This window comes from Camelina sativa, chromosome 5 (assembly GCF_000633955.1).
Source record: "Camelina sativa cultivar DH55 chromosome 5, Cs, whole genome shotgun sequence".
Classification (NCBI taxonomy): Eukaryota; Viridiplantae; Streptophyta; class Magnoliopsida; order Brassicales; family Brassicaceae; genus Camelina; species Camelina sativa.
In genome coordinates, this window is record NC_025689.1 from 29,038,480 (window position 1) to 29,058,416 (window position 19,937).

The following is a 19,937-nucleotide window of genomic DNA, read 5'->3' on the forward strand; positions in this document are numbered from 1 at the left end:
TACAAGCTTTTTAAAAGCATTTACAAGGTTTTTAAAAGCGTTTACAATTAGGGGTGGGCGTTCGGTTTTTCGGTTTGGTTTCGGTTCGGTTTTTTCGGTTTACGGTTTTTTTGGTTTTATAAAAATCGAACCATAAGGAAACCATATGTAATTCGGTTTGGTTACGGTTCGGTTATTTCGGTTTATGGTTTTTTTGGTTTTATCAAAAATGAAACCATATAAAAACCATATGTATTACGGTTTGGTTCGGTTTCGGTTTGGTTTCGGTTTTTAACGGTTATTCAATGCTTTGAAAAAATAGATAGTTGATACATAACTACAAAATAAACACAAAAGTAAAACTTAAACATAATTCAAAAAATAGAATTCAAATTTAGTTTTGTAATGTAAAGCAAGTTCTTAAATGAAATTTATACTTTTAAAAAGTAAAAGGCTATTGAAAATAAAACTAGAAAAAAAAACCTAAAAAACAAAGCCAGAAGAAAAAACCAGAAAAAAGCCATAAAAAAAACTTGTAGTATCGTGTCAATGACTCAATTCTTCATCACTCATCACCCACGATTATTGGCCTCTTCTTGCTGCTTATGAATCTCTGAAAAAAAAAAATACAGAAACTAAATTTGACATCTAGAAATATTTATGTAAGATCTAAATACTTTACTTGTAGTTTAAACCCATAAAAGAATCATGGACACATACCTTCGTGTAAAGAATCCATAAATTCAGTTTCTTCTAGCATTTTCTGAATGTCAACACAAGTATCAGAAGAATAAGATGATGTTTTTAGCCAATTTTGCAATAAAATTAGCGTTTCAACCATAAACGGAGTTAATGAACTCCTATATGGGTCTAAGATGCGATCTCCGGTGCTAAAAACAGATTCCGATGAAACATTTGAAACAGGAAACGCAAGCACATCCCTCGCCACTTCTGCTAATGTCGGGAACTTAAAGCTATTAGTCTTCCACCATGATAGTATATCAAAGGGTAGCCCAAGAGGGTTAGCTTTCACTGTTTCAACATTTTCCATCAGATATATGCTCAATTCATTGGCTACCACTTCATCATTTTTCTTCTGTGACTGCATATGACTATAGCGAGTAAACATCGTCGAACGAGACTTACGACTACTCTAACAAGAAACCACTGGCTTGACCACACTTCTATCTTGTGACACACTTGAAGATTCATTCATTTTCTTAGTACGAAAGCTACTATAGGTCTCAAACAACTTTCCCAACAAAGCCGTGACTTCTTTTTTCAACCTTTCTGTAATTATACTTCCTTTTCCATACTTATCCTCAAAACAAATTGTCACAAATTCCATTTTGCAGCGTGGATCTAGAACACTCGCAATAATCAACATTTTGTTTATCTTCTCAAGACCATCCCAATACTTATCAAACTTCTCTTTCATTGGAGCTACCATGGTCCTCACGTCTCGATCTTCACTGTTTTCCATTGCTGTTAAGTTTGCCTCAATAGTGCAGATCTCATCATAACATGTATTAGACGTCACCTTTGAATATGCAGAAAAAACCAAAGTTGATTGGTTAAAACCCTCCAAGAAACCTACCAATCGAGTAACATCATCCCAATCTACAGATGTTGGCGGTCCTTGTGTTTTCACTCCATTATCTTCTTCTTGGAAATAAGCATCATAAGGTCGATCTTCAAATCCCAGCTTATCAAAGGTAGATCGATACTTGAGAGCGCTATCCAACATTAGATATGTAGAGTTCCACCTTGTTGTACAATCCAGAGGCAAACTACCTCTACTATCTTTCTTGTCTAAGCCCAAACGCATATGAAATGACTGAAATCGTTTATCAGAAGATCTCACATACTTCACTGCATTCCTGATTGCTACGACACTCTTATTTATTCTAGTCAACCCATCTCTCACAATCAAATTCAATATATGAGCAGCACACCTTACATGCATAAAGTCTCCTCCGAGTACTAATGATTCATCTCCTGAAAAGTTAACGTTTTCCTTTAAATGCTTAATACCAGAATCATTTGCAGAAGCGTTATCAACTGTGACTGTAAATATTTTCTGAATACCCCACTCATCCAAACAACTCACTAATTGATTCCCAATTGTCTCTCCTCTATGATTCGAGATAGGCTTAAAACTGATGACCTTTCTATGCAAAAACCAATTCACATCAATGAAATGAGCAGTAACCACCATATAGCTGACACTAGTAGTTGGGGCTGTCCATATATCTGTAGCTAGACAAACTCTCTGCTTATACTCACTGAAAAAGCTCATTAACATAGCTTTTTCTCGGTAGTACAGCTCGACAATATCTCTAGTTATTGATCTTCGAGAAGGAATATTAAACTGAGGTATAGCTGCATTGCAAAAGTTCCTAAACCCAATCTTTTCAACGAAACTAAAAGGTAACTCATCCAACACAATCATTTTCGCTACTGCACTCCTATAGGCAATTGGACAATATTTCACAACAGCTAAACCACCTGATTCGTTTTCAGCTAAGTGTTTTTGATTTTCAGCTTCAAGAAAATTCTTGTATGCCTTACAAATATTTCGGTGGCTACGTAGTGTACTAGTCCCATTAGAAGCTTTCCACTTAAACATAACACTACAAAAGTTACACTTACAACCATCGGGGGGGACCTTTGTAAAGCAGCTCCAAACATCTGAACGGTGACCACTCTGTTTTTTTACGGCTGGGGAAGGATCATCATTATCGGTTGCTTTCCTTTTTTCAGTGAGATTAGGATTTTGACTTGAATCTCCCATCTACGATTTATTTTTATAATGGATGATCAGTTGAAAATTTTATTAATAACATATAAAAAAACAGAGAGAACAAAGAAAAACCTGTGGGACTCGAGTTGCAGACTTGCAGGGGAGGAGACGTACGTAATGGGAACAAAGACAATTAGGGGTGAGTAGACAATGACCACAAGTAATTATGAATATATATAGGTTAGGGAATAGAGATTTTAGGTTAGGGTTTTGTAATTCGATAGATTATTAGGTGTTTAATAACTATAAGCCCAATAAAGAAAAAAAGTTTTGATATTGTTATACAATATAAATTTATAAGTTGGAGAAACTAAATAACTAATTATATCTAATTATTCTAAATCTTTATAAAAAAACCAAAAAAACCATTCGGTTTTACGGTTTTTAACCAGACCAAACCTAAACCAAATGTTTAATTAAAATGAAAACCAAACGGTTTTTTAGACTTAACCATAACCAAACCAAACCTTTTATTTCGGTTCGGTTCGGTTCGGTTTTTTTTTGCCCACCCCTATTTACCATGTGTTTAAAAACCTTTTAAAAACCTTGTAAATGCTTTTAAAAGTTTTTTAAAAGCATTTACAAGGTTTTTAAAAGGTATAAATTTCAATATTTTTGGCGGAAAATTTTTTCGATTTTGGCGGGAAATTTTTTTTTTTGGCGGGAAAAAAAAATTTTTCGGGAAAAATTTTCGATTTTGGCGGGAAAAAAAATTTTGGCGGGAAATTTTTGTAGCGGGAAAATATTTTCGATTTTGATGACTGTACATTCTTGCTGTCACTCAAAAAGGGTAATTTGGTCATTTTGTATATAAAAAGGGGTAGTTTTAAAAATGGTCAACATGAAGGGGTATTTTTAAAAAGAGATATGGAAAAAGGGGCATTTTTGAGAATGCCCCATGTTTTTTCTTCCTCAGTTTGAAAGTTGGTGTTTTTTTTGACATTTTAAGATCTTACCTAACAAATTAATGTGAATATGTAATCAATTTCACAATAATATACCAAATATACTCAATCTATTTAAAATAAATTTAAAAGATTTAACAAAGTACATTTGTGATGATTTCATTAACTGATGTTGAGACTAACCAAGTTGTTATATTACCGCTTATATTGAATATTGATATGCAAAATATATCACAATAAGTTACACAATTTTTAATTTGAAAGAGAACAATATGAAATATAATTTCAATTTTTTTTTGCTAAGTATTCGCTTTAAATAAATTAAGCGCCCTAAAAACATTGTTATTCATTTAAATAGGATAATACCGAGGGAAACAATGCTACATTTTTTAAATGACATATATAAATATTTTGTTGATATTCTATCAAATTTTGTAGCAAAATAATGTGAAGAAATAAATCATTGTATCTCAATATTTAAATAAGTACTTGATGAACTAATATCAGATGTACATTTTATATACCTTAATTATTTACAATTTATAACAACTTTATCACAACATTTTATATATCTTAATTATTTAAAATTTATAACAACTTTATCTTAATTAATTATGTTTTCAGGAATAGTTAATTATGTTTTCAAGAAGTATGAAAATTCATATGTAAATACTAGATTTGTTTGAAAAAAAAAGGAATACTAGCTTCAATCAAACAAAATATGAGAAATGCTCAATAAAATAGACATGTAGTAGATATAGTTGCATATATTTTTTGTTGCCTGTTATGCAGAAATATTTTGTAGAAATAAACTAACATATTTTGTAAAAATTACACATTACTTCTTAATTCTCACCAGAAAATTTGTTTAACATATTTTTACACAATTTATATAAAAACATAGATGAAAAATGTAAGAAAGTTGAAACAACAATCATATTAACATAGATGATTACATTCATGCACAACAAAAATATTACCATCAAATAAAAGATAATTTTGCATACCTCATAAACTAAATACACTAAAAATAGAGATAAGATATTTCATGCATACACTTCAGTGATCATTTCTTCATGTATGTTTATTGTATCATTGACCACTGTGGTGATTGACATACTTGTCATGGAAAAAGACAAAGACATACTAGACCTTAAATATATCATATCAAAGTGCATATAAACTAGTATTTACTTCATCAATTTGATTGAACATGATATCATTTGATAATTCTTATTTTACCAAGATGGTAAGATGTAGTTCTTTTCCTACATGAAGATACAAATTGAAATCATATATAAGAAAAATTTAATTACTTTTTACATTAAATTAAAAATAGTCTTGATATCATACAATAATTTCTTTCAAACAAATGTTGTACATGATGTAAAAAACATTATTTGTCTTTAATCTAATTATATTAAAAAATAATAAAAATAGTTAAGAACTACCAAATTTACAACCAGTTTATTATAGTAGTAATAAGTCCATGAAAAACTACAGTGAACCAAAAGTAGCAACATCCATGCACAAAACTCAGTATAAAAATAATAGTAAACATTTATAAAACGAGAATTAAACCACCATCGTGTTGTCTCCTTTTGCACCACTACAAAGTTCTGTGTCTCGTGCTTTCAAATACCAACGATCGCCACCAAAGCAGTTAGAGTAGAAAGTGGTACTACATCGACCCCGAAGCAAAGAATTGATACTTTCCATCAGCTATAAATAGAGGAAGGTCTGCAGTGAACATGACACGAAGTTAACTAGAGTGGGAGTCAGTAAATAATCCGATTTTAATTCTAATTGCTTAAATATAATTAGTGAGTGTACGGTTTGTAATAGGCATCCCAGATTTATTTAGCATCACTATAATCTTGTTGATCCTTGATTAACTTAATAAAAAGTCCTCTGTTTTTGCCCTCTTAAGTTGATTGTTTCACTATCCGACGATCTCTAGATCAACAATTACGTATGAATAAACTATATTGTTTTGATTAAAGTTAAATATTTAAGATGAAAGAAAATTAAATTTTTAAGACTTGCATAGTTATTTAAAAAAAATGAAGAAAACAAAAAAATAACTACTTATTAAAAGAAACAGAGGGATAGTAATTAACAATTGTAATATTTTAAGAAATATCCTCTTTTTTTAACAGGTGCTTTAATTGAATTAGGAGTGTGATCTTGAAGGAGCATGTTTAGTATGAAGTTTGGAACATAAAAGCTGCAGATAGCAAACAAACATTTTGAAGATCAGATGAAGCTTTTTTAATGTCTTTAAACAATTTTTACTGTACGAAATAATGTTAATTGTGTAATGAAATAAAGTATGAATTATAAATATTTAGTTACTTTTTAATTATATAGTAGAACTATACTATTATGTAAATTTTACAATTTTGACTATATGAAATCATGTTAATGGTATAATGTAATAAAAATGAATTATAAATATTTTGTCACTTTTTAATTATATAGTAGAACTATATTATTACGTAAATTTTACATCTTGTCGAGCATGTGTCGGTCGACACCAACCTTCGCCAGGTGTCAGTGTCGATCGACACCAACCTTCAGCATAGGCTGATCTTTGTTTGTTACCTGGTTTGATTGTGTTATTTGTTATTTGTTTGATTGGAGATCTCAATTGCTTGTGTGTATAGCTTAGTAGATGGGAGGATTGTCTCACTGAGTATTTTTGATAATACTCATGTGTCTCAAATATTGTTTGTGATGCAGGTAAAGACAAAGTGTGATCGTGGAATCAAAACAATGAAGAGTAGGATTTTCTAGTGGCTCACTGTTGTGTTGTTTGGCTTCTGTTAGGTTGCTAGAGTTGAGTCGTTAGAATGTTGCTAGGTTAATGGTTCAATGTTTATTGATTTTTGTTGGATGATTTATTACTGTTTATTAGTTATTGGATTAATTGGAGCATTTATGGTTAATGTTGTTATTGTAATTCCGTTGTTGTGTTTGTTAGGGTTAAGATGTTAGTGACTATGGGATCAATAGTTGAATAAGGTATTAAAAAAAAAAAAAAAAGTCAGATCGTTTCAGTTTCCGTCCTCTTTAGTTACTTGTTTCACTATCCGACGATTCCTAGATCAACAATTAGTTTATGAGTAAACTATCTTGTTTTGTAAAGTTAAATATTTAAGACCTTTTTTTGCAAAAGAAAATTAAATATTTAAGACTTGCATAGTTATTTAAAAAATTTGAAGAAAACAAAAAGATAACTACTTATTAAAAGAAACAGAGGATAGTAATTAACAATTGTAATATTTTAAAAAATGTCTCTTTTTAAACAGCTGCTTTAATTGAATTAAGAGTGTGATCTTGAAGGAGCATTTTTACTAGTAAGTTTGGAACATAAAAACTGCAGACATAGCAAATGAACATTTTCAAGATCAGATGAAGTTTTTTTAATGTCTTTAAACAATTTTGACTATACAAAATTTTTTTAATGGTATAATATAATAAAATATGAATTAGAAATATTTAGTTACTTTTTAATTATATAGTAGAACTATACTATTACGTAAATTTTACAACATTCTCTTTATTTTATTATCTCCAAATCAACCTCCTTTACCCGAAAATATCACATTTGCCTCTCTTTTTGTTCAATTTCACATTTTTACTGGAATGAAACAAATAGAAAAAAAAAAATGGTTAAAACCATATTATTTCTGGGCGTAATTGTTAAATTATCGGGGCTGTGAGTTACTGATACGCAACAAACTTCTTCATTGGCCGCTTACATTTTTCGCACGTGACAACTCTCACCGTCAACGCTTCCTGAAACGGAACAACCACCGTGTGACTAAGTTCACACGGCTTCTCCGCCGCGATTTCAATCGCCTCCGTAAAACCCAATCCCTTAGCGTACTCACCCCACTGCACAATCTTCCTCATCCTCTCCGTCAGCTTCTCTCCGTCAACCGTCACCGCTTCTGATCCTTTTCCGATGATCCCCCAACCCTTGTGTGCACCGTAATCGAAGTCGAGAAGTTTCGTAACTTCTTCGAAAACAAGATCAGGTCGTTTCGATGATCCGATTCGCTTTACTTTTGATCGTTCTATGCTTTCTAATCGTAGCCAGAAGAGTTGTTGTACTGTAGGACTAAACAAGATTGAGCTCTCTTCCATGGCTTTTGTTCGCTCGTTGCTGAGGTAAACAAGCTCTAATTGGAACCCTAGATTTTGAATCTTTCTTGCTAGTGACACAAACTCATCAACCCAATCCAAGTTCTCGCTTCCGAATATGCAAATCTCTCTTCCTTGTTTCACCTGAATCGTAAGAGTCTCATCACAATTCTGATCATAAGAAGTTGAAATTTGTTTTGACACTTAGAATGAGAGAAATGTGTACCCAAGTTTCAAATGCAGGATGAATGCCATCAAGCAAGAGCTGCATAGACCATCCATGTTCTTCCCAAAGCTCATCTTCTCTAGTTACTGAGAATGGATATGCTTGAACACCCCATATCAACACCATATCCATGGCATTCATGTTCACAAACTCCCCGTTAGTATCCATCACCACCACCATTGCTTCGTCGTCTCCGTAATGCCATTCTCGTTTGAAAAAGTTGACTATTGTAGAGCTCAATAACCACGGCTGTCTTACTGAGATCCATGGTAAGGAATTTGAGTAGAAATCGAAGATTTCTTTCTCTTCGTCTGTCCATTTTTGGGAGGATGGTATTGGAATCCATATGATTTCGTAGTTTTGTTCTGTGTTGGTGTTGGATGGATGATCATATAACTGTTGAAGCAGGAAGAAAAGTGGCTCTACTGGTGGCTGTGATAGTAGCAGCAGTATTACCTTTTCTTTCAGCTCGGTTATAGCTATCTGTCATTGGATGATAAAGAAATGTTCTTTGTACCTCATCTTTTATGTAAAGTAAAAGAAGAGACATGAAAAAGAAAGAAAGAAAGGAGAAAATGGAAAAAGAAAAAGGATAGTTCTTTGTACTTGTCTGGAGTATTGTTGAAGTGGTAGATCATCTTGTAGAGAGAAAAGTAGGTGGAGTACGTCTTGGTTGTCTTGATGAGTCTCTGTGTTAATGTTTCTGAGCTTTTGATTGATTTCTTCCTCTTTAGACATAACAACGGAGAAGCGACATCAGAGATTGATAGAAGATCATCTTTTGGGAATTATCATCAGAACAGAACATTTGAAAGTTACCTATTTGTGTGCTGCAATCTTCTACCTGCTTGTTGAGGCGGGTATGGAGGCTGAGTAATTGATATCCCAAACTAGAAAGTTCCCCTACTGCTCTTCTTGTATCCATGGAAAGTTCCCTTGCTGCTTTCCTTGTTTCTGTTGCCTAAGTATTTCAGAGAATTCCTAGCCATGAGAAAACTCAATGTTGTCTGCTAATATGCTGGAAACAATTTCTCTGCTGCCCTTCCAATTTTTTGGAAGGAAGATAGGAGAAGGGTAGAAAAAATAAAAAATGGACCTGCTGAGTTTGCTTGAAATGAGGGATTTGCTGCAGGCAGGCAAGTGCACTTTTGACAACCCGGTAAGTAGCTAAATAGACATTAGACAAGGTTTTCCCCACAATGTTGTTGTCTAGCTGCACTTGTTTAATTGGTAGTCTTTCGAATTTAATTATGCATTTGGTTACATCCACCATTGCTTTAACGAGCAACCTCAGAGATTCTAACCATGGTCTCAACTTGGTTCTCTCAATAGGCAACTGGTTGAGTGTTGCAATTGATGCTGCGACGGGATCACAGAAGGCTAGATGAACTGGTAGCAAGAGTCCTCCAAATGTTGCAGCAAGGACTCCTAGTACTAACACAGCTTTTGCATCCCATCTGTATTCTTTCAGAAGATCGAATAAAGCCATTGTTCTTGACTGGATCTCATTTTCCCCCATGCATGGACAAAGCATCTGCAACCTCAAGAGTTTCAAGATCTTTGGCTCCAAGGAACTTTCCAGGAAGAGTTGATTTGAGAAGAAAGGATGACCATTTACCTGAACAGAGATTCTGGAGATAGCATATGGTAGTGTTTCCTTTGAGTCAAAAACTTGAACGTTGGTGATACAATTCTCTGTCACAACCGGTCTAGAAACCTGAAAGTTTAGTGGAAATATTATTGGCAAGAATCAAGACAAGTCTTTAAAACATTGGACTAAGAGCTCACATCATTTTGAAGAACAAAACTCAAGATGGTTTCTACTTCCTGAAGCAGCATTTCGGAATCAAGCCAGCGACCATCTGGATCATGGCTACGAAGTAGCTGCTCAACTATGATGTCTTCATTCAGAGCAGAGATGTCGCTTCGGAAAATCATGGTTATATGGCTGTTGTGTTGAAAAACTGTACTTTGAATTGTATTTAGTAACCACAAAGGATGTTTGTCTCTTGGTTTGCGTGATAAAAATAGTAAGTAGGGTCCCTGAAACTGAAGATTGTTGAGCAATCTGACTGGGAATCTTATTCAAAGACTTTAAACATGGCTTTATCTTTTTTCAGATTTGAATATCTTCACGTCTTATCACTGTGATAACACTTTTCGTGATGAAGGGCAATCACTAGGGACTAGGGTTACTCTGGTTAATCGAATAAATGAATGGAGATTGGAAAGGATAACCGGACCGCTTAACCTAACCATACCGTAAACCTGAAAAGAAGAGTAAGAATAGCAGACGTAGCTTGGGGTATCTTTGATTAAGACTTTAGTTCCAATCTTGTTCAGTACTGGGGACGAAGACCAAGAAAAGTATATCACATCTTCTGACAGTATGAACAGTGCAAACGTATAACTTTGATAAAAACCTATGTAATAGTTTTTGTCCCTTTCGCCATTTTTTCGTTGACAGTTACATCATTTATGGATCTTCAGCGACAAAGAATAGATACGATCCATAAGATGTCAATTATGGCAGTGAAAACAGGACCACTTTGGGCTCCTGTGTTGAAAGACTAAGAGGTTTTCGACAAGAAAGGTATATACTGTTGTTTGAGACATGTGTACAGAACTCATGGGACCATTCAAGATTTTAAAATCTTCAGTAAAAATTTTTAACAGCAGAGCAAGGAAGATAATACTTTATTTACGAGAAAAATCAGCAGTCTGATTTTCATGTGCAATGAGATTGCAAAACTCACAAGCATATTATCTACATATAACTTCGAAAGGAGCCGTGATTGATCGAAAGATCATTCAACGGTTGTTCCACTCAAAGTAAACACAAATGTTGGGACACCCGGTAATATCTCCACCACCATTGGTGAATGTTGGCTGTGAAAGATCTCAGAAGATCACCTGCGGTGTTCCTTCAGTTCTTGAGAGAGTTATCTTAATAAAGCTTGATACGAACAGAGATTGAGCTCCGGCAAATGGGGCAAACAGTGAGGTCTTTTCCACATTCTGAGCAAGTCTGATGGAACAAAATAAGAAAAAACAACGGAAAGTTAAACATATTGTTTCATGTGCGATCCTTAGGAGGTAAACTCAGGAGTGGAAATGCACCTGATGACCACAGTTGAAAGCCATGTTCTTTGGACTCATTAGACATACGGGGCAAACCTGTTGCAGTTAATCCAACCAAAAAGATGTGAATAGCAGGAAAAGATTGATCAAAGCATTGTTTTCTTTCTTTCTTTGTAAAATCATACCTGCCCCTCATTACGAGCAGTTGGAGGTGTTGCAGAGGAAACACTACTATCATCATATGGTCTGTTTTGAAAACTGGTTGACCTGGAAGTTCTTGGGCTGTTGCGCATAGCTTGAGTAGCATAAGTTGGTGGTGGAAGCGCAATCCTGTTTGGACTATGTCCAGTTCTTTGTCTGTGTATTCGAAACAAGGCAAGAGCTTGGTAATTTATGGAGATCAGTTCATAAATGCTGCAGTGATGCACTACTGTATCTGAAATTACTTACCCGAGTAAGCCTAGCTCAAGGGTGGCTTTATACTGAGATGGTATCTCCATCAAAGCCGAGAGTGCAAATTCTGCCTCTTTTCTTGCTGGATCAATGTTCTTTGACATAATATCCGTGAAATTCACAAACTGAAAATGATTCAAATTATGAGCAAACCAAAAAACCTGTTAAAGTGCCAGGAAGAGAGACAGGAAAAACCTACACTATTGCAAAAGCTTGTTGGTATTATTACCTGAAAATTGTCAAAGGCACGAGCAGGGATGTTGTCATCAAACTGTCTCATGGTGTCCCAAGGACCATCTCCAACACCAACAAGAACTATTGACAAAGGATATTCACTGCAATGGAATCCATCATAAATGAGAAAGATGCAGTCTGAAATTGGATTGTCCCCAAAGAAATAGTATATTATTATTACCTTGCTCTTACAATAGCATCAATGGTGCGCTGCTCTTGTGGACTGAATCCGCCGTTCACTGTATCAACACTTCTTGTCACCTGTCAGAATAAAATCCCAAGGGGTAACTAAACACAAATAGTTACAGATGCAAGAACTTTCTCCCGTCAAATATGGTTCCAAACTTTACCTGTCCATCAGCGATAATGAGAAGAACATGGTACTGGCCGCTACTTTCTTCCACAATTGTCATGGCTCTTTCAATGATGGGTGCAAAAGATGTCGGACCTGTTAAAGAACCCGCAAAACATAAGGTAAAAAGTAGAGCAAGAGTCAGAAGACAGGCAGAAGAAAAGGACTACTTCATCTCACTCAACCTGAGAGGTGAAGCTGGGGAACAATCTCTCTGTAACACGTAAGGACTTCTTCAAACCCATTACAAAATGTATCACTGGGATTGAAACTGAAGACATCTTGATCATGGGTAGTAGCTGCATAATCAAACCAATCTTAACATCTCTAATCACAGACTTACACAACAGTTATACAAGAAAAAAAAGACTGATTCTTTACGGTTATTACCATCTCCAAATCCATAGCAGGGGATCAAATTATCCTCATCGAAAACTGATAAAGTCTTCCCGATGATGGAAATAGCTTGCTGGTAAGGGTTTGGGGTTGCTCCAATGTAATGCAGGCTCTTCCTACCAAATGATCTCGCTCCTGAATCAAATCACCTGAGTAAGCCACCAGAGACCAAAGCAACATAGACTAAACCACTAAGATAACTTCTCTAACCTGTCCATTCGTTGCTCTTGGTGACATCTATACCAACAATCAGATTCGAGGACTCCAAACCGGCATGTGAAAGAGCAGCGGTAACCTGTAAGAGAAGAGATTTACAAACCAACAACACAACAACAATAAGAGATAAACAGAAACAAAATGATGGATTCAACGATACAAACCTCATCAATGGAACGGTAGTTATCAGCAATCCGTGAATACTTCCTCTCAAGAGTCTTTGGAGTTTGTCTCCCGGAATTGTATGAGGAGGAGGCAGGAGAAGCAGATGGATGGTTAGGTGTGTGATAAGAGCTGTTCTGGTCTCCAAAATCCCCCCAAGCAGACGAGCTCCCAGACACACTACGTTCATACCTCCGATCAGTTCCTCCTCTAGTCGGCTCTTTCGAACTACTTCCTCCCATCCAAGACAACCAAACCCAGAACAAGATGAACAACACAATCGCCTGCAACACTTCAAGCATAAGTCACAAATTTTCAGATTAAACCCAAACAACAACAAAGTGCCAAATACAACACAGTAACACCAATATAAATAGGAGAAAGCTTATTGACTTTGAAACAGAACCCAAAGTTTGGATTTTTATCAATCAAAGTCTTCACCTTTCACATTTGTTTAAACATGTTTGACTCAGTAAATTTCACATTTTTTTCTGTTACATAATTAAAACTAATATAATAATAGTCAGAGACAGTCGCTTTCAAGAAGGGGACTTTTATAAACACATCGCCGTGAAATACAAGGAAACTCTATTGAGAGATTTTTCCGGTGAGAAATGATAAATTAAAGAAGAAGACCCAATTTCAGAAGATTACAGGAAACAAAGGGGAGTTACACGAGTTGACTCATTCAAAGATCGAAACTTTTTCATTGGAATACTAAACTAAACTTATAAACGAAGAGGAGACAGAGACGTTACCTGCACAATCGAAACTGCTCAATGGGATCTCTCTTGTGAAGTAGAGAATTTTCAATGTATAGGAATTTATGATAATAAGAACAATTGTTGTGACATTTATATACGTTATCTATTTCAGAAAAATATATATTTTGTCGTTTTATTAGCTTGACCAATACAAAAATACAGTATTTGTATCTTGGTCCTTGGATTTGGAACTTTTAGTCTTATCTTTGTCTTCATTATACATAAGTTTTTTTTTTTTTTTATCAAACATTATACATAAGTCTTATTTGATTTTTTTCTCTTAATTTTTACGATTTAGTTAGATTTAATTTTAAATAGGGTTCTTACAATTAATTATTTTAGATTTTATTTTTTATTTAATGGAAACAAATCAAATTGTATAGTACTAAATTGATCTATGAGTGCCCACCTCAATACCAATTTTCTTAAGAAAATTGTTTTCTATTCTTTGATTTTTCTATTTATTAGATAGCTTTAAATATATGGTCAAACAATTTATTATCTTCAAATTCTCTTTTTATTAAAATTCTTCTTCTAGAGTGACATTTCATCACCAAATTTTTTATAAAAAATTTGTATTTTTAAAACTAAAATACAAGTTCTCATATTCAATTTTATTAATCAAAATATTTTTGAGTATTTAAATATATGTAGCTATGAGCCTATGATTATATTATCATCTAAGAAATGCATACAAGTCTAAATAAAAATTATATGATGTCTTGATTCATGAAATAACATTTAATGTGGAACAAAACTTGTATATATAATACTAAACATTATGCTCCGAATTTCCGATCATCCTAATCTACTAATTAAGCCTATGGTCTCAAAGTCGACTATTCGCTAATAGACATGAAGCATATTACAACAAAGAAGAAAAAGTGCTTAAAAAACACATTATCGATATGGTTACGAACTTACGATCTTCTGTAGGGATTTGACAAAGCCAAAATATAGTATGATTTTGTGTGGTGATTAATAAATAATTAATCATTTTATTTGGAATTTATTATATACAAAATGGAATCTTCTTAGTCTATCTAGTAATTTAGGTGAACTAACCAATAAATGTTTGTAGAGGAAAATATACGAAACGAAATGTTTAAGATAATCTAACGGAATAGAAAACAAGTAAACAATTTGGTTTTGGTTGGTACACTCAAGTTTAGTCGTAAGCTATGACGAAACTACTTCAAGATATTAGTAATTACTCAACTCTTTCCAACAATACGGGATATAAAAGTACGTATAACCGTATCAGTAACCCAATAGTTGAATAAAAAAATTCTTTTTTTTTTTTTTTTTTGCAAAAATCTTGCCCGAGAATCATATATTATATAGTTTTTGAATAATAAAATGATGTATATGGAGAAATAGTAGGTTGGAGAAAGGGTGGGAAAAGGGCCATTTCATATCCGTACAAACTCCAAAAGTGCGAATTGCTACTTTTACAAACAAGAAGTGCCAATTTAAACATGTACCATAAGACATTTCACATTTTATACCTGTACTCACAAAATCGAGCCAATTGCACAGTCAACGTTAACAGAATTAAGTCAACCGTTATAGAAGCTGACTCAGAATCCACGTGTTTTTTGACGTGGCAACGAAAATGCAAAACGACGTCGTTTTGATACGTTTTTCTCGCAAAAAATTGTGGAATTTCAACACTCCGGAGATTCGAACTCATGACCTCATGTGTGTTTAGCATAAGACGTAACCAGTTGATCCAACAATTCTCAACAATATGATACAAATTAATCCTCATAAACCTAACGTAACATCCATCGAAATCAAATTTTTTTTAGAAAATTAACACTCTCATGGGTCGAACCCGCGATTTCTTACGTGTTTAGCATATGACTTAACCAGTTGATCCCACAACAATACTCAATTATATGATACAATTTTATCTTCATAAGCCTAAAAGAAATCTAAGTCTCAATTAAATGAAATATTTTTATTTATATTTATAAATTAAATATAACTGAGAATATAAAGATAAATTTGTATAACTGATAAATTTATAAATTTATAATTTATAACTGAGAATTAAATATAAATTTATAAATTAAATATAACTGAGAATAAATTTATATTTAAATTAAATAAAATTAATTAATATTCAGCCAAATTTGCTTCATAAGGTTTAAGGTTTATAAATATTTCATTTAATTTATAAATATAAATTAATTTAATTTAAATATAAATATATTCTCAATTATATTTAATTTATAAATTTATATTTAATTTATAGTTTAAATATAAATTTATAAATTTATCAGTTATACAAATTTATGTTTATATTCTCAGTTATATTTAATTTATAAATATAAATAAAATTATTTCATTTAATTGGGACTTAGATCTATTTAAAGTTTATAAAGATAAATTTGTATCATATAACCGAGTAATGTTGTGGGATCAATTGGTTATGTCCTATGCTATTAAAATCTGAGATCGCGGGTTCGACCCACTAGAGTGTGAATTTCCCAAAATTTTTTCGATTTCGATGGATGTTACGTTAGGTTTATGAGGATTAATTTGTATCATATTGTTGAGAATTGTTGTTGGATCAACTGGTTACGTCCTATGCAAAACACATGTGAGGTCATGAGTTCGAATCTCTGGAGTGTCAAATTTCTACAGCTTTTTGCGAGAAAACGTATCAAAACGATGTCGTTTTGCAGTTTCTATAACGGTTGACTTAATTCGGTTAACGTGGACTGTGCAATTGGCTCGATTTTGTGAGTACATGTATGAAATTTGAAATGTTTTATGGTAAATGTTTAAATTGGCACTTCTTGTTTGTACAGGTAGCAATTCGCACTTTTGGAGTGTGTACGGGTATGAAATGGCCCTTTTCCCGAGAAAGGGTAGTGCGTACTTCATGACGATTGTTTGTGAGGTGTCGCCTTCCAGTATCATTTTCTGATTCTCTCTATTGTTGTAACTTGTATGGAGTGTGACTTTGGTTTCCATGAACCATGCACATGCCTTCCTCGCATAAAACATATATCATTCCTTACACAAACATCTCCTTATCCTATACTTACCATTTCCCTAGCTAAATTGGCACCATTACAAATATTGGACTAGTGTCATGTTTGGATGCAACGGTTGTCGTCAAAAAAGTTATGGTTTCAACTTTCAAATACATTTGCCACGAAGAATATTGTACATTTTATATAGATGACACGTGCGGTGCAAGCCATGGTGATTACCCCCCTCCTCATCAAGTTGACGGAAGGAGAATGCATGGATTGTAAGACTTAACTGCTTAGGTGATTTTACACCTAGAGCTAGGATTGTGTTGACCAGTGGCGGATCCAGGATTAAAAATTAGGGGGGTCAACATTTCCTTAAGAATCCTTTTAAAGTTCAACACATCCAAACTATTAGAGCAGTGAACACAACAATTAATGAGCTGATCCTTCCCTAAGTAGTATAAATGTAAATCGTTAAGTAGAAATAGAGTGTAATATATGCATAGAGAGTTTTATTTCAATCTTCTTCTTTTCTCAAGGTTCACACTTTTTATTCTTAACACACAATACACAGATAGAGGCACCAAGCCTTGCAAGCAAAACGAAAGAAGTTACACTCAAAACACGGAGAGATAACAACTGAAGAAAACCACACTCTGAATTACATAAGAACACATTTCGGTTTTTCGATCACGATAAGTACTGGATTTACGCTTTAATCAGAGATGCGGTTAGGTTTTTGCCGAAAACTGTGTAAACTGATTTCCATCCTTCCTGAGTAGGGTGAAGTCCATCCCAGAAGAAAGTAGATGTAGGATCATCGCATAAGGTATAATTCTTCACACCTTTCTCGTCCACAACACCACAAACGCCTCCGCAACACTCTTTTAGAGGAGTTTCAAACCTCGTAATCCCTACATTTCCATAAACCAATCACACAAAAGCCTTAAAAGGTTTTATGTATAATGATGTTGTTGGTGTAAGCTTGCAGTAGCTTGGAGATCAAGCTGAGTATATTTAGGAGGATCTAAATATACATATCAAATGTTAGTTTTACTTTTCTTTAGGAGTCATCTAAAGTTAATTTTCCTAAAGTGTTTTGGAAATATAGTTTATATATAAGGAGGTGCTAAGGTGTAGCACAACTTATGAGATTGAGAGCTTTAGTTTTAAGAAGTTTTCTAAAGCAATAAACGAGAGTTATTCGTTAATCTTTGTGTTTGATTCAATATTTGGTATCAGAGCATTATTGAATCTCTACACAACTCGTATTCTTTCTCTTCCGTTTGTGACAAAGCAACAAAATCGGGTCAAGAAAGATGGGAGACATTGTTGCTACGACGTCCGTGCCTAAGGAGACTGGTACTTCGCCCCTCCAATGTCCGATGCTCACCACCACTAACTACACGGTGTGGGTCATGAAGATGACGGTCATGCTCAAGGTGAACAGAGTATGGGAGACTATCGAAACAGGGGAAGCCGCAGCTGATAAGATTGATTTGGCTAAAGCTCTGTTGTTTCAATCTATTCCGGAGACGCTGACCTTACAAGTTGGTAATCTCGCTACTCCTAAGGAACTTTGGGATGCAATCAAGTCACGCTACGTCGGAGCTGAGAGAGTTAAGGAGGAAAGACTGCAAACTCTGATGTCGGACTTTGAGAGATTGAAGATGAAATCTACAGATACAATTGATGACTTTGTGGGAAAGTTATCAGAACTTGCGTCAAAATCTGGTGCTTTGGGTGTGACCATAGAAGAACCGAAGCTAGTCAAAAAAATTCTTGAACAGCTTGCCGAGGAAGAAATATATTCATATTATTGCAGCCTTGGAGCAAGTCCTCGATCTTAACAAGACAAGTTTTGTGGACATCATTGGTCGACTAAAGACATACGAAGAGAGGATTCGTGATGAGGAGGATCAAGAGGATGATCAAACAAAGCTTATGTATGCTAACTACCAAGAGGGTTATGACCAAGGACGTGGAAGGGGTACAAGAGGTGGACGATTCTCAGGACGAGGAAGAGGACGAGGTCGTAATAACTATCAGAACAGAGACAAATCCTCAATTGTTTGCTACCGGTGTGACAAGAATGGTCACTATGCTTCTAACTGTCCGGGCAGGCTACTTAAGCTTCAAGAGATTCAAGACGGAGCTGAATCTGATACTCAAGATGCGGAGGAGTTGCTAATGCATGAGGTGGTGTTTCTCAATGAGAAGAAGGTCCAGCCACACATTTATGAAACAAAATCGGAGGGAGCTAATGTGTGGTATCTCGACAACGGAGCCAGTAACCATATGACTGGAAACCGAAACTACTTCACCAAACTTGATGAAATAGTCACAGGGAAAGTAAGGTTCGGTGACGACTCACGAGTTGACATCAAAGGGAGAGGTTCTATTCTCTTTATCACCAAATCTGGTGATAAAAAAATTCTGGCTCAAGTCTACTGGATACCGGATCTTAAGAGTAATATCCTCAGTCTTGGACAAGGTACGGAGACAGGATGTGAAGTTCGAATGAAAGAGGATTATCTCACGCTGCATGATCGTGATGGAAGGCTCTTAGTTAAAGCAAACAGATCGCAGAACAGACTCTACAAGGTTCGTATGGAAGCTGATAGCAAGTGCTTGCAAGTCAGAGAAGCTGATATTTCTACTAGGTGGCATGAAAGACTGGGCCATATCAATCTCAAAACTTTGGAATCGATGGTGAAAAAGGAGTTAGTCGTTGGAATGCCAAACATGAGTTTTGTTAAGGAGACATGTGCATCATGCTTACTTGGGAAGCAAACGAGAAAGATATTCCCAAAGGCAACCACTTTCAGAGCTGACAAACCACTTGATTTGATCCATGGAGATCTCTGTGGCCCTATCACACCTGCAATAGCTGCACAAAATAAGTATATATTTGTGCTTATCGACGATCACTCTCGATACATGTGGTCTATGCTTCTGAAGGATAAAAGTGATGCGTACAATGCTTTTAAAAGATTCAAAGCTCTCGCTGAACAAGAGATTGGAACAAGAATTAAGGTGTTTCGAACAGATAGGGGGGGGGTGAGTTTGTGTCCTCTGAGTTTATGCAGTTTTGTGAAGAGTCTGGGATTCAACGTCACTTGACCGCTCCTTACTCGCCACAATAGAACGGTGTAGTAGAAAGAAGAAACAGAACCCTGCTTGAGATGACAAGAAGCATCTTAAAACACATGGATGTTCCTAATTAT

The 19,937-nt window shown here is 34.6% G+C and overlaps 3 protein-coding genes and 1 long non-coding RNA gene across 7 annotated transcripts in view; 1 reads left to right on the forward strand and 3 right to left on the reverse strand.

Annotated features, from left to right (window-relative positions):
- LOC104787799 (protein SIEVE ELEMENT OCCLUSION C) lies at positions 7,254 to 10,480 on the reverse strand. 2 transcript variants are annotated; one of them, XM_010513441.2, is made up of 7 exons: positions 9,851 to 10,480; positions 9,681 to 9,779; positions 9,159 to 9,596; positions 8,882 to 9,023; positions 8,669 to 8,790; positions 8,063 to 8,545; positions 7,414 to 7,980 (listed from the first exon to the last, which is right to left on the reverse strand). In XM_010513441.2, exons 1-7 carry the CDS (start codon positions 9,998 to 10,000, stop codon positions 7,414 to 7,416), a joined length of 2,001 nt encoding a protein of 666 aa, XP_010511743.1. In that variant the 5' UTR covers positions 10,001 to 10,480. The 2 variants fall into 2 exon arrangements, with proteins under 2 accessions (XP_010511741.1, XP_010511743.1); XM_010513439.2 differs by having other exon boundaries at positions 7,254 to 7,980; positions 9,159 to 9,779; positions 9,851 to 10,479.
- Positions 7,895 to 9,571, forward strand: LOC109133127. The gene is made up of 3 exons (XR_002038218.1): positions 7,895 to 7,987; positions 8,068 to 9,221; positions 9,395 to 9,571. It is a non-coding gene; the product is annotated as an uncharacterized LOC109133127 (long non-coding RNA).
- Positions 10,718 to 13,796, reverse strand: LOC104787798 (E3 ubiquitin-protein ligase RGLG2). Of its 3 annotated transcripts, none has more exons than XM_010513438.2 (12): positions 13,715 to 13,796; positions 12,959 to 13,240; positions 12,789 to 12,873; positions 12,573 to 12,713; positions 12,368 to 12,481; positions 12,181 to 12,278; positions 12,012 to 12,091; positions 11,826 to 11,931; positions 11,594 to 11,721; positions 11,329 to 11,500; positions 11,183 to 11,239; positions 10,718 to 11,090 (listed from the first exon to the last, which is right to left on the reverse strand). In XM_010513438.2, the coding sequence occupies exons 2-12, from the start codon at positions 13,196 to 13,198 to the stop codon at positions 11,010 to 11,012; spliced, it is 1,302 nt and encodes a 433-aa protein (XP_010511740.1). In that variant the 5' UTR covers positions 13,199 to 13,240; positions 13,715 to 13,796; the 3' UTR covers positions 10,718 to 11,009. The 3 variants fall into 3 exon arrangements, with proteins under 3 accessions (XP_010511740.1, XP_010511739.1, XP_010511738.1); XM_010513437.2 differs by having other exon boundaries at positions 12,959 to 13,248; positions 13,715 to 13,770; XM_010513436.2 differs by lacking the exon at positions 13,715 to 13,796 and having other exon boundaries at positions 12,959 to 13,331.
- LOC104787800 (GDSL esterase/lipase At5g03610-like) overlaps positions 17,419 to 19,937 on the reverse strand; it is a 6,761-nt gene continuing 4,242 nt past the window's right edge. Inside the window, exon 5 of the mRNA XM_010513442.1 lies at positions 17,419 to 17,624. Coding sequence (XP_010511744.1) covers positions 17,419 to 17,624 — 206 coding nt within the window. The remainder of the gene's footprint in view (positions 17,625 to 19,937) is intronic.

Bases quoted from the DNA above. Each gene is read 5' to 3' on its own strand.
- LOC104787799 (XM_010513439.2), bottom strand. From the start codon at position 10,000: ATGATTTTCCGAAGCGACATCTCTGCTCTGAATGAAGACATCATAGTT. The intron at 9,780-9,850 runs GTGAGCTCTTAG...CTAAACTTTCAG, and splicing joins GTTTTGTTCTTCAAAATGAT to GTTTCTAGACCGGTTGTGAC. The intron at 9,024-9,158 runs GTCCATTTTTTA...TGAAATACTTAG, and splicing joins ATTTCAAGCAAACTCAGCAG to GCAACAGAAACAAGGAAAGC.
- LOC104787798 (XM_010513436.2), bottom strand. From the start codon at position 13,258: ATGCTTGAAGTGTTGCAGGCGATTGTGTTGTTCATCTTGTTCTGGGTT. The intron at 12,482-12,572 runs GTAATAACCGTA...TTGATTATGCAG, and splicing joins CTGCTATGGATTTGGAGATG to CTACTACCCATGATCAAGAT. The intron at 11,722-11,825 runs GTAATAATACCA...AATCATTTTCAG, and splicing joins GTGCCTTTGACAATTTTCAG to TTTGTGAATTTCACGGATAT.